General features: G+C 39.0%; 1 protein-coding gene across 1 annotated transcript; it reads left to right on the forward strand.

Annotated features, from left to right (window-relative positions):
- Nucleotides 1-12,040: 12,040 nt before the first annotated feature.
- LOC101426586 (olfactory receptor 1A1-like) lies at nucleotides 12,041-12,973 on the forward strand. The gene has a single exon (XM_004463580.1). The coding sequence runs from the start codon at nucleotides 12,041-12,043 to the stop codon at nucleotides 12,971-12,973; it is 933 nt and encodes a 310-aa protein (XP_004463637.1).
- Nucleotides 12,974-13,708: the final 735 nt, after the last annotated feature.

Consider the following 13,708-nt stretch of genomic DNA (forward strand, 5'->3'; position numbering starts at 1 on the left):
CGAGAACATTGGGTTCATGTTGCAGCTGTGCTAGCAGAGTAGAGTTTGGAAATTCTCACCTTTGTCTTCCACATCTTCGTATTATGACAAAAATATCTGCCTTCCTCTCACGCTATTATAAGATCACATCAGGTTGTGCTTTAAAGGATGCAAATCACCATATGAATGTTGATTTTCACTATTTGTTTTAGTTTCTTAGACTGCTTAAATAAATACCATAAAATAGATCTGCTTAAATAATGGGTATTTATTAACATACAGTTTGAGGGTGAAGTCCAAATCAAGGCATCATCAAGGTGATGATTTATTCCGCTTTTATTCTGGTGACTAGTCCTGATTATGTACATCATAGTTCCCAAACACAGAGAGTTAATCCAGCAGATCGAAAAACACCTTCTAATGGATTCTACCACCAATGATCTGATTTTATTTCATGGAAATTATAAATGTTTTAAAAAATATTTATAATATATAACTGATTGTTCATAAATCCTTCCTTCCAAACAGAATAATGAATTAGAGTTGTATTGAGTGAATTTTAGAACAGTATACAAGTTTTGCCCTTATGTAATCTTTTTAATTACAGGTCAAATATAGAATTATTTTGTATACATAATGCACACTGCCAAGTGTATGTCCATGGATGCTGAAAGAGGACTCTATTTACTTTTTAATGTTTTTTGAGACCCTAAAACAACAAGGATAAGAACAATATAATCAATAACGATTTGATTATAAATGCATCTGGATCTTATGGGTATATCGCCACATGATGGAAAGGAAGTTATTTTAGTTATGGTATGTCAATGTTGGCCAAGAAAATGTTACTTAAATCTACCTATTGTCTGTCTGTCCTCATGAGAATGTGAAATTTGGTATCTGTTTTATTCAGTGCTGTACACCCAGCACAATATGTGCACATAGTAGTTAGTCAATAAATTTGTGTCAAACAAATAAATTAATCCTGCAAAATTATACCTAAATAATGAATTCAGGGAAGTGGCTTTGGCTTAAGCAACTGAGCTACCATTTACCATATGGATGACCCGGGTTCAATCCCCAGGATCTCCTGGTGAAAAAAAAAAAAGGAAAAAGGCATCCCAGACCTGTGTGGTGAGATGCAGGTCCCCATAGGGCATGTGCAGTCAAACGATGCACCAAAAAGATGATGATGCAACCAGCTAGGGGGAAAGAGAAGAGTACCCTGTACCCAGCTGCTGCCCTTTGCTGTTCTGGGGGAATATGAGCCTAGTGTAGCCAATCTTCTGATTAAAAAAAAAAAGTCAGAGAGTTTCATTTTTAAATTTCCTTGATTTAAAAAGAAATTTAGGGAAGCAGATGGGCTCAAGTGATTGGGCTTCCATCTAACATATGGAGGGACCTGGGTTCAATCCCCGGGGCCTCCTGGTAAAGGTGTACCAGAGTGAGCCAGGCCCACACAGCCAGCCAGGCAGCAAGATGATGACACAACAAGAGAGAGACGCAGGGCAGAGTCAAGGCGAGACACAGGAGAAACCAGGAACTGAGGTGTGCAAGCCACGGGGAACCTCTTTCCCACACTAGAGTTCCCCGGGATCCAGTCCCAGTGACGCCTAGAGGAGAAAATGAGAGAAGACAAAAACAAACAGACACAGAAGATGACACAGTGAATGGGCAGAGATAGTAAACAGCAGGGTTGGGGAGGGGAGAAAAAACAATGTGTATTGAAGATTAATTTTGCTGTTGTGTGGGCTCAAGAAAACCAAATCGTATATTTCCAGTAGTGAAATAATAAGTGCCCTATAGGATAGTAAAACGGAAGATCTGATGAAATGTAGCTTAGACAAACTCCATACTTTTTTCTTTTCTGAGGTAACAGGGCTGGGGATTGAACCAGGGACCTTGCACACAGGAAGCCGGTGCACAACCAGAGCCACATTGCTCTGCTGGGCTGTTTTTCCCTTTGTTTGCCTGTTGTTTTGTTTTGTTTGTTTGATCAAACCCGGGACCTCTCATCTGGGAAGCAGTTGCTCAACCACTTGAGCCACATCAGTTCCACTTAACTTCTGAATCACTCACACACAATTCCTCTGTAACTTAGATTTAGAAAGCGGGAGTTGACCTCCTCTACTGTACTTCCTACAACTGTGAGAATCTGTGTGCTTGTCGCTTCAAACACACTGTAAGTTATATCAGTCATCATTTGTCTTGGCTATCTTCCTTTGATTCTGCCTAACACAGCCTCCCGAAGTAATTTTTAACACTTTAATTTACTTCATGGGTCAATGCCGTGTTATGGATTAAGTCTGGAAAAGAATCTGATAGAGTCCAGTCAGGAAACAGAAATAACACCAGGGTGTGTGTGAAGGGTGGTGGGAGGGCAGGAGGCAACAGTTCAGTTACCTGAAGTATTAGTATGTACATTTTTATGTATAATTTTTTTTGTGTTAGAGAATTTGCAGGTTTAAAGAAAATCATGCAGAAAATACAGAGTTCTGCCACACCTCCCCTATTATTACCACCTTGCCTTAGTGTGGAACTTTTGTTCAAATGATGAATGTTTTTATAATTGTACTATTATCTATAGTTCATAGTTTATATTAGGTTCCCTGCTTGTGTTGTACAGTCCTATGTTGTTTTAAAATTTCTATTCCAGATGTGTGTGTGTATATATATGTGTTTGTGTGTGTGTGTGTGTATATATATATAGATATGGAGAGAGAGAGAGAGAGAGAGAGAGAGAGAGAGAGAGAGAGAGAGAGAGCCTGAAATTTCCTCTTTAACTACATTCAAATATGTGATTTGGTGCTGTTGTTCCATCCACAATGCTGTGCAACCGTCACCCCAAACAGAGAATCTGTACAATTTAGGTACCTGGTATTTTAAACAAGTTTTAATAAAGGAGTGTGCATGCAGGTGTTGAAAGTCTGCAAGAGAGAAAAAAATCCTGAGGTAACCCAGACATTATCACCTATAGGAGGAAGTCAGTTCCACTAAGACTAAGGGAAAAAAGGGAAAAGATGATGATCCCAGAACCAGCCAGGTGGCACAACGTTCATTCCTGGGGGCGTCCTTAGTGCTACTGACTTTCCTTCCTGTAGTTTCTGTTCATCTTTGCTGTTGGATGTTGAAATACTAAGAATAACCCCCAGAGAATCCCTGGCAGTTCCAGACTATCCTCTGTGTCCCCAACATGTATAACAGCAACAATTCAATCACCCTTGATAATTGGGATCTAGCCAGTACATAATATTAGGCTTAAAATTAGAAATCCGAAAAGATAATAATTGATAGCATTTTCATAATGTTATGGACATCCAAAAAAAAAAAAACATTTTCTGGGAATATACAAAGATGGAATAAAAATACATAAAAACAAAAGCACAATCCTTCTCTGTCTCCAAATTCATCATCTTTTTAAACTTATTCAATGATTGAAATTTAGATTACTCACAATTTCTCAGTTTGCTGCAATAAAATGTTATTTTTAAGAAATGATTTCAGTATTTTAATTTAATTTTGTAAACAAATTTACAACATGATAATGCTAGCTGGGGATCAAATATTGAGTTGTGGAATTTTCTTCTTCACACTGATCATTCTTCAGGGTTTTCTAACCTTTGATCTTTTGTAGAAAGTACTGTGAAGCCAACGGGAATTTCAATTCTTCTTTAGGTTATCTGTTATTCTCTGGAACTGAAATTTGTGTTCATAACAATTTCATTCCTATTATTAAAATGCCAAGTAGGGTATATCAAGGGATATTTTCATAGCTTTTCTCTCAAGTGTGGTTCGGTATGCAGTCTCAGATTCCTGATTCTCTATGATATGATCTTCTGTGTTTACTTAAATGTCTGTTTGTTAATCTTTTCTGGTTTCTCTCTGTGGAACTAAGATTACTCATAAGATAGATTTCCACATTCTCTCTAACATTTGTCTTCTCCTTTATAATCTGAAACCTTGGTCCTTCTAGTCATCTCTCTGGAAGGACTGCAGAAGCCCAACCTTCACTTTCCTAATTTATTTTCTGAAGTGCCATATCTGCCTAAATGGCAACTGAAATCTTTTCTTCTGCTCTTCATTCTGCTGCCTGCTAGATCCAGAGACATGGTCTTCTAAGTTTGTCTCTGAGTTTGCTGTCTCTTATTTTTAATGTCTTAAGAACAGGAATAAAGGTAATTTAAAAAAAAATTTTTTTTGTTCTGTCATTTAAATTGCTTTCAATTATAAGTTTCTCATTCAGTTATTTAAGGTGTTGATACCATTCTCTTACACTGAAAATATGTTTCAAAGATATTTTCTTTTTTTAAAATGTCTATAAATATGAAGAGATTTAATCAGACCTGGAATTGGCCAACAGACAATTAAATCCCCCCCTTTCACCCATTCAGAGTTTCTTCTCCATGGGGAACGTGGGGTTGGGGAAATCCTTTGATAAGCTAAAGAACACTGTAGTCATTGTCCATAGATAATATTTGCAGAGTATCTATCCTGTGGTATAATCCTGCCCATGACTGGGAAGTGGAGTACGATCTGAACATAGGGCAGGTAACGACAGGGCTCAGGGACTGCATGAACTGACACTTATGGAGAAGGAAATGCAATTTAACAAATGTTTCTACATTTACTATTCTCCTGGTTTGATGGGAAGTTTATTGATAGCAGGCTAACAATTAAAAGACTCAGGCATTTCAATTAGGCTTTAGGGGAGAAATTATAAAACCTTTCTTTCTTAGGTGGACCTGACCCTGACCTGTCTAGGCAATCTTTGCATTTGATCCATGGTACAGGTTTCATCCGTGTTTTTATCCATGTACGGCTTGCTTGGGTGTAGAGATACGTTGGCTGCATTGCACGGGACAGTTTAGAAAGCACAAGGGTTAGGAACTCACCTTTGTAGAGAACACGGGTGGACTTTTCATTTACCTTCTAAGAGTTTGAGAGTTCTGCCACTTATACTGAAGTCTTTGATCCATTTTGAGTTGATTTTTGAATAAGGTGTGAGATAGGGGTCCTCTTCTTTTTTGTTTTTTCAAATGGAGATAATTTTCCCATCACCTTATGTTGAAGAAACTATTGTTTCTCCATTACCCCCTTGTCTACACTCAGATGGTCATAAGTATGGGGGGTTATTTTTGAACACCCAATATGAGTCCACTCATCTGTCCCTGAGCCAGTATCATGCTGCTTTGATTACTGTAGCTTTGAAATAAGTTTTAAGATCAGGAACTGTGTGAATAATCCAAACTTACTTCTTTCTCAAGATGATCATTTCATATTTTTTCCAGATTTGTCACTGAATGTGGTGACTCTTATTTTAATGCATTAAAACTATGGAAAAAGATATTTCTAAAAATATTCTATTCTGTTTTTAATTGCTTATAAGTTTTTCTTCCAACTACTTAAGGTATTCTACATTTTTCTTATTATGGAAATATAGTTCATCAGTCATTTCTAATTTTTAAATGTCTTTAAATAAGAAGGAATTTAACCATACCCAGAATTTGTCAACACACAATTATGTTTAGCTTCTATCATGATTCAGAGATTTTTCTCCTACTGAGAAAGGTTTCAGAGATTCCTCTGACAAGCTAATGAATGTGGTAGTCACTGTATTAAGAAAATATTTGCGAATTTTTGAGAGTTATAGCATCATTTCCTTCATCCTTATCCTTACATAAATCTTTACACTTAATTTGTATCCAATAAATAAACATGACATTAGTAAGAAACTATGAGTAGGACAAAACCTAACTACTAGGAAGAAAATATCTTTCATGGGGTGTCTCATCTTTCCCATGCCTGGACAGGGCTGTTCTGGGAGCCAGACAATGATCTGAACACAGGGCAGGGAGCAACAGGGCCCTGGGCCTCACCTGGAACTCATCAAGAGGAAAATGTACCTTAACAGAAGCTTCCACATCTACCATGTCCTTAATCTCATAGAAGATTTGGGAGACTTGTCCAACAATTAAAGGACCAGTGTAGGAGTAAGTAAAATAACAATTAACATTACTAAGTGACATTCAAAACAAAGCAAACTATGTTCCAAGCCCTGGTTTAAGAACTTTTCAGATATTATTTCATTTGATCTGCATAATCATACCTTTATGAAGATTTATTATTATAACTGCTTTCAATTTTTTTTTTTGGTGGTGTTCTTACTCCAGTTTTACAGGTGAGTAAATAAATAAAATAATGATCCAATTTCTAAGTATCAGTATAATTCAAATCAAATCAGAGCCCAGTCTTCACTATGGTCCTCTACAGAACCTCTCTACCATAAACGGTACTAAATTTTAAGTTAATGACCATTATTGTAGGTTGTTATAAAACTGATACACACAAGAAGTGGCCCATAACATCTAGAGCCTTTCTAACTCTAAAAAATCTAAAAATTCATGAGATCTACAATGAACACCCTAAATAAAAGAAAATATAACTCCTACCCTAACCCTCCTCAGGTCAGATCCTAGAGTAAAAAATCAAAAACTTTTTTTTTTTTTGCCACATTTTACAAGAAATAGTTTCCAGCATGGGCAGGAAGGAAGGCCAGGAGACCAACGGTAACCTAGTGCCCGTAGTTCTAGAGAGGAGGTCCCAAGTTTGTGCTGGACAAAGAGGGACTGCATTCCAACAAAGATCCTAGAAAGGCTATTCCAGAGTATAGCCCTGAGGGACACACTCTCGTGGAAACTCTCTCACCAGTCCTTGCTCTGGAGAAAATAAACTCTGGAAATAATTACCCCTGACAGACACTGGCACTGGGTTACCTGAGGGAATGTCTGGAGAATGTGAAAGAGTCCTAACAATTACTGGGACTTGGCCTGAAGGAAGACCTGGGGGACTTGTGTTCTGGGAGACTGCATATTTCTAAATAGCTCTTTGCTCTGCTGCCTTGCTTCCTTAGGGAGGAATATGGACGCCTCTTCTTCAAGTCCCAGCACTGCTGCAGCACCAGAGCCTGGCCTGTCCTTTCTTCTCCACTATTGGGAATCTCAGACTCATCATTTCCAACCATCCTGGTCTTGTTTCCCCCACATCAAGAAGAAAAGACCAGGGATCAGCTCACCAGGCCAACCACTGGCCCTTTATCCAGTATCTGTTCCCCCAAAAGTAGTGCTAGTAAGTGCTAGACCAGCTGGCTGTAAATACTATATTTCTGGAAGAGGACTGAAGGCCTTGGGCATGATCATTTTTGTGCTCACTTGATCTCAGCACAGACTCACCTAGTGGGGACTGTGGACATTGGAGAAATGTATCTAATGGCAGCTAGATCAAGGGGTAGCTAGTCTTTACCTTATACTCCTTATCATTACTATGTGCCACTAATTCATGACATAAATTATCTCCTTTGATTCTGAAAAACCCTCAGGAGGTAAGTAGAACTCTTATGTTCTTTTATCAGCTGGGGGAAAAAAAAGTGGAATGAATTGGTTAAAGTAACCGATAAAAGTAATGTCAAGGCCAGGACTGAAATCTTAGCAAAACGCCAGAACCCAAGTAGTCAAATCTGGGAGACATGGGGATAAACAGAAAGAGGTTAAGAGAAACAGTCTCCTTCTTTTGTCCCCTCTGTTGTCAGACCATCCAGATTTCCTTCCTGTTTACACAATCAAGCAACAGGCACCAAAATAATGAACTAAGGGACACCGAAAGCACGGCTTTAGATCTTATCTGACAATTCTTCTCCTTGGTCTTTTTTTATGAAAAGAAGATCAGGGAGGGGTGGTTCTGGTTTGGGTTTTTCAGTACTAAGTTCGATCTCCTGGTGTAATATTGTGTGTGTGTGCCTTTGGGTGTGGTTGTGTGTGTGAGAGTGGGTGTGTATATATTTGTCCTCTTTGATAGGAGCTAGAAAGCCACCTTCATCTCCACATTTAATGGTACCTGTTGGCAGGCACTTGAGAAGAAATGGTATTTCTTTGAACTATCAGGGAGATCTCAAAACACTCCGAGTCAGCTCTTTGGCCTTGCATGCTGTCCCCACATGCCAAGGGGAAATAGTTGGCTTCTTTTGTTCCTGTAAAACTTTCCTTGGCACCATCACACTCATGGAGGGGGTAACAGAACATAAATGCTTTCCAGGAAGGAGAATTTGAGAGGCTGAGCATCACCTGAGATTCTGGCTTCCGTCCAGTGAACTCAAGGCTCTCACGCTGTCTGCAGCATCATGTGGCTCTTCCCCCTTGTTCTTCTCCTCCTGGTGGCTTAAGTTTCTTTTACCTTTTCCCCAGAGTCTCAGGAGAAATCATCCCTGCCCATGACGACCCCTGCCATGGGCACTGTGGCTCTCCATCCCAAGTCCCTGTGCTCAGAAACCCCTCTTCTCTGAGTCCCTTTCTGTATCTTTTTAAATAAATACTAAAGACACAGTGGAAACTCTCTTTCTTCCAATCTGATGGGAGTAGTATTCTCCCTTCAAGATTTATACTGTACTGCATTTGTGTGTATTATTTTAAATGTTAATATTCAAGTATATTATGGGATACGATATTTATCTTCCAGCCTTGTTTTATTCCCATCTCCTTATCTTTTTCATTTATCCATGTAAATTCATTCATTTAACCCTGTCCAGAATTCATAAATAAGAAAATGACCCAATTTTCTTCATTTTCTCATTTGTTAGACTATTTGTAAGCATTCTCTATGACAGTAGACATCCTTGTGAATATCTTCCTGACCACCTGTGCTAGAGTTTCTGTAAGGTCTCTTCTAGAAGTAAAAATTGCTGGGTCAAAGATGTATGAAATTTTCAGGTTTATGAGAGTTTGCCTACTTGTTTCAAAGTGATTATACTAACTTGAAAGCCCCATAGTAGAACATACCTTTTTCCACTTCCTAATGCTGGAAATTCTCAGAATTTGCATTTGTTCCAAGGTGAAGATTATGAAACTGAATTTGTTATAATTTGCGTTTCTCTCATTTCTAAAGAGGTTGAACATCTCTTCTTTTGTTTATTGGTAATACCAGTTTCTCCTTTTCATTGCCCTTTCAAGTCTTTGCTCATTTTTCCCTAGCGGGTTTCTGATCTTTTCCTTATTATTGTGTAAGACTCTCATGTATTCTGTATATAAATTCTTAGCATTTGTATGTGCAGCAAAATCTTCTTGCAGTCCATGCCTGGTCTTTATCCACTCTTTGCAGTATTTTTCTCACAAAAACGTTTTTAATTTTAAGTTGTTCAAATTTTACAGTAATTTCTTTTAGAATTTCTGCATTTGTGTCAGGGTTAAGAAACCAATATCTCTCCTGACACTGTAAACTTGTTTTCCTCTAAAATTTTTAGTTTTTTCTTTTCACAATTGATCTCTTAGACATTATATTCTATGTTTATTAAGCCTGGATACCCAATTGACTAATCAATCCATCCTTTCTTTGCATATTTAAACACCAAAGCATACCATATACTAAGTGCAAATATATCCTTGGTCAGCGTTGGGCTCTCCAGTGTGCACACAGTCATTTGTCAGTCCTCAGTCCAGTTCTACTCCACTGTTTGTGGATCAAAGCTAAAGCCCTAGCAAAATACTTCGATACCTGACAGGGCAATTCTGCCCTCATCATTCTTTTTCCTCAGATTGTTTTCGCTCTCTTGGCTCTATTCTCCTACATGACTTTTAGTTTCAGTTTGTTAAGTTCCATATTTAAAAGACATCTGTGGTATTGATTGCAATTGCATCAAATTCATTGATTGGTTAAGCAAAGTATTGACATTTTCACATTGAGACTTTCTCTCCATTATCATTGCCTCTCTCCCTTTTCTATACATATTTTTTCTAATCTTTAATAAAATTTTATAACTTTCAGATACCAATCTTGGACCTCTTTTGTTAGAATTATTTTTATATTGCTTATATTTCCATGTTATTGTGAATGTGGAGCTTTCCTAAAATTATATTTTCGAACTAATGTTCTTGATAAAAGAACAGTTTTGATTTTTTAATATTGATGCCTATCTTCAAATCTTCCTGAATTCTCACAGTAATTGTACAGATTATTTTTTATTTACAATTCAATCACATCTTCTGTGAATGTAATCCATTTTGAATTTTCCTTTCCAATTTTTATATAACAAAAATAAGGAGTGTTTTTGTAAATATTTGAAAAATAAATGAAAATGATAAAATATATAAGGGTAAGTAGATATATAGTGAAATAAAAGGAATAATTTCTGTCGCTTATAAAAGCCCAGGTGGGCATATGTCATAATAGGTGGACATGGAGAAAGAGGCACACAGGCACATTCCACCATGTGACTCCTCCATCCAATTCACCCTCCTTGCCATTGCATCCCGCTGGCAGAAGGGGAATGGGAGAATGAAGGAAGCCCAGAATTGGAGCTCATCAATAGATTGAGTAGGATCAGCCACGTGACCACCCGCTTGGGACATGTAGTGTAGCTGAGGATTCAGGAAAAGAGAACAACCTGCATTTGGGTGAGCAGTAGTCGTCTCTGCCGCAATTAGTATGAACAGAGATCACATTATGTCCTAAAAGGAGGAAACCTGGGAAGCAGCTGTGGCACAAGCAACTGAGCTCCCATTTAGCATATGGAGGACTTGGGTCTGATTCCTGGGACCTCCTGGTTAAAAAAGAAAAAGAGGCATCCCAGACCTGTGTGGAGCAGAGAGGTGCAGGCCCACGTGTGGCAAAGTGACACACCAAAAAGACGATGATGCAACCAGATAGAAAATAAATAAATAAACAATAAATGGAGGAAACCTGTAGTCAAGTATTTTAGGGGGCAATATGATATTTTGGTTAGAAATTGGAAATGCTCACTGAGATAGAAATAGAAATGTTTGATTATAACAGATCTTCTTTAAATGGAGAATCAGCAAGATCAGATGTAGAGGTAAGGGATAAACTGGGTGAGCATCCCTCATTTGAGGAACTCATGAAGTGCACTTGGACTCAACTCATGAATAATGAGAGCTAGTCTCTTTGTGCACTCTGTATTATCTTCATGATTCGTCTGTACAACTATAAATTCTTTTATTAAAATTAATTAATTTTAAACCTCCTTGGTGCATACAATGAAAAATGTCCCAAAAGTGGTAAAAATAAACAATACATAGATATCCTCCCCAGGAAAACTTACTTAGTCTGAAGATTCAGAGTAAGACGTTTCATCAGATATATCGGCAGGACAACAGAACTTGGAAATATGGGAATCACAGGTCAAGCCTAAAGGCACAGACCTGAGAGTCGATTGCAAAATACAGAGAAAACCACTATGGAGTTAGATGATTCACCAAAAGAAATAATCAAAGAGAAAATACACATCAAAGAGAAAGACATAGCTATTATGGTTTGGAAAAGAAATAAATGGAAAGTCTGCTTTGAACACAGGACACATGGGGAGGATATTCATTGACCTGGTTTCACTGGGACCTAAATAAACTCAATGGTTCTTATGATTTACAACCTCCCAATGCCAGTGTAGACACCTGTTACCTACTGGACTCTGGTTCAACCTGAGTTTGGTCAGGGGAACAATTCCTAATGGTGCTGACCGATCCCTCTACTGACATATGCTTTGCACAGGAGTGATTGGTCAAAGGATGCCGATGCTGTCTTTTCTTTATCAGATATAAGATTAGTGTGTGATTCTGTCTCCTCCATTAAGTTTTAAGGTACTTAAGAGTTGAGAATATGTTTTATAGGGTGAATAAATGGCTGAATTAACAGGTATTATCACATGTTTACCATTCCAGGAGCCTAAGAAAGTGACCAACACAAGAATATGAAAGGTTAATTATTTTTTAAGTGATTAAAATATAGGTGTTTTTTGGTTGAGGGACTGGAGTAACTGATAATGGGAACTTCTGATATACAGATTGCTAATTTTCTACACAGAAATATCCAGCAGGGACTAACATTTGCTCCCACAAACCAAAGAATTTTTTCCCCCATATGCTGTCTCTGTCTAGATTTAGTAATCCCTTGGAGAGCGAAAGCTAATCACTAGAGTAAGAGTGGTAGATAACTAATTTCATCACAGAAAAAACTTCACTAAGAATTCTGGCTTCTCCTCCCTTTTCATGCTGAAGGAGCCATGAAGAAAGAAAACCAGTCCTCTATCCTGTATTTCATCCTCCTGGGATTTAGCAGTCAGCAGGCACAGGAAGATTTCTTCTTTGTCCTCTTCCTGTTCATCTACCCCATCACACTGATTGGAAACCTGCTCATCATCTGGGCCATTCACTCTGATGTTCGCCTTCATAACCCCATGTATTTTTTCCTTGCCAACCTCTCCTTGGTTGACATCTTTTTCTCATCTGTAACCATCCCTAAGACGCTCACAAATCATCTCTTTGGCAACAAAGTCATTTCCTTTGGGGGATGCATAACACAGATGTATTTCATGCTTGCCTTGGGTAACACTGACAGCTATATCTTAGCTGTGATGGCATATGATCGTGCTGTGGCCATCAGCCGCCCTCTTCGTTACACAACAGTTATGAACCCGAGATCTTGTTTCCTTCTTGTTGTTGGGTCTTGGGTCATTGCAAATGCCAATGCCCTCACCCAGACTCTGCTCACAGCCAGGGTGTCTTTCTGCAGTAACCAAAAAGTGATGAATTTCTACTGTGATGGTACATCTTTGCTCAAATTGTCCTGCTCTGATATCCACTTTAATGTGAAGATGATGTACCTAGGAGTCAGTGTTTTCTCTGTGCCTTTAATATGCATCATTCTATCCTATGTTCACATCTTCTCCACTGTCTTACGGGTTCCATCCACCAAGGGTATGCTCAAAGCTTTTTCCACCTGTGGCTCCCACCTTACTGTTGTTTCTTTGTATTATGGGACAGTGATGGGCATCTATTGCCACCCTCTTACCAGTTACAGCCTGAAGGATGCAGTGATAACTGTGATGTATGTGGCAGTGACCCCTATGCTAAATCCTTTCATCTATAGTCTAAGAAACCGGGATATGAAGGTTGCCTTGGGGAAGCTCTTCAACAAGAGAACGTCATCACAATGAGTTGAAGTCATGCGTTAGACACTGCAGTCCACAGTTAGGAAGCACTTAAGAATCCAGTCCCAATAAATCAGATTGTAGGTGCTGGAGTCTGTTGAGGCTCAGGGCCTGGCTATCACATTGTCAGTCCAGAGATTCAGATCCCCTAAATATATCTTAAACCCCAACACCAACTACAACTCCAGCACAGTAGCATGAAAGTCTTATGAAGAGAGATTCCATCTGAGATGGACTCATCTCACTCAGCTAAGATGGAGTTGAAGAAGGACAACCACCGCACCATGGAGCCTAGAGTGCCTACAACTGAAAGCGGGAGGATTGCATCCAGTATCCATGTGGAATCTGAGCCTCCTCTTGATATAGAGATGCAATGGACACAACCAATCCAATGTCCACAGAGAAAAGGTGGCATTGGAGTGGGAAAAGTGGACATGGTGGCTAATGGGTATGGGGAATGGTAGGAAGAGACGAATTGTGGAGGCGTCTTTGGGAGTTGGAGCTGCCCTGGATGGTGCTTCAGGGGCAATCACTGGACATTGTAAATCCTCACAGGGCCCACTGGATGGAATGGGGGAGAGTATGGGCCATGATGTGGACCATTGACCACGAGGTGCAGAGGTGCCCAGAGATGTACTTACCAAATGCAATGGATGTGTCATGATGATGGGAATGAGTGTTACTGGGGGGGGGGAGTGGTGGGGTGGGGGTGGTGGGGTTGAATGGGTCCTCATATATATT

Source organism: Dasypus novemcinctus, chromosome 21, assembly GCF_030445035.2.
Source record: "Dasypus novemcinctus isolate mDasNov1 chromosome 21, mDasNov1.1.hap2, whole genome shotgun sequence".
Taxonomy (NCBI): domain Eukaryota; kingdom Metazoa; phylum Chordata; class Mammalia; order Cingulata; family Dasypodidae; genus Dasypus; species Dasypus novemcinctus.

Bases quoted from the DNA above. Each gene is read 5' to 3' on its own strand.
- LOC101426586 (XM_004463580.1), top strand. From the start codon at position 12,041: ATGAAGAAAGAAAACCAGTCCTCTATCCTGTATTTCATCCTCCTGGGA.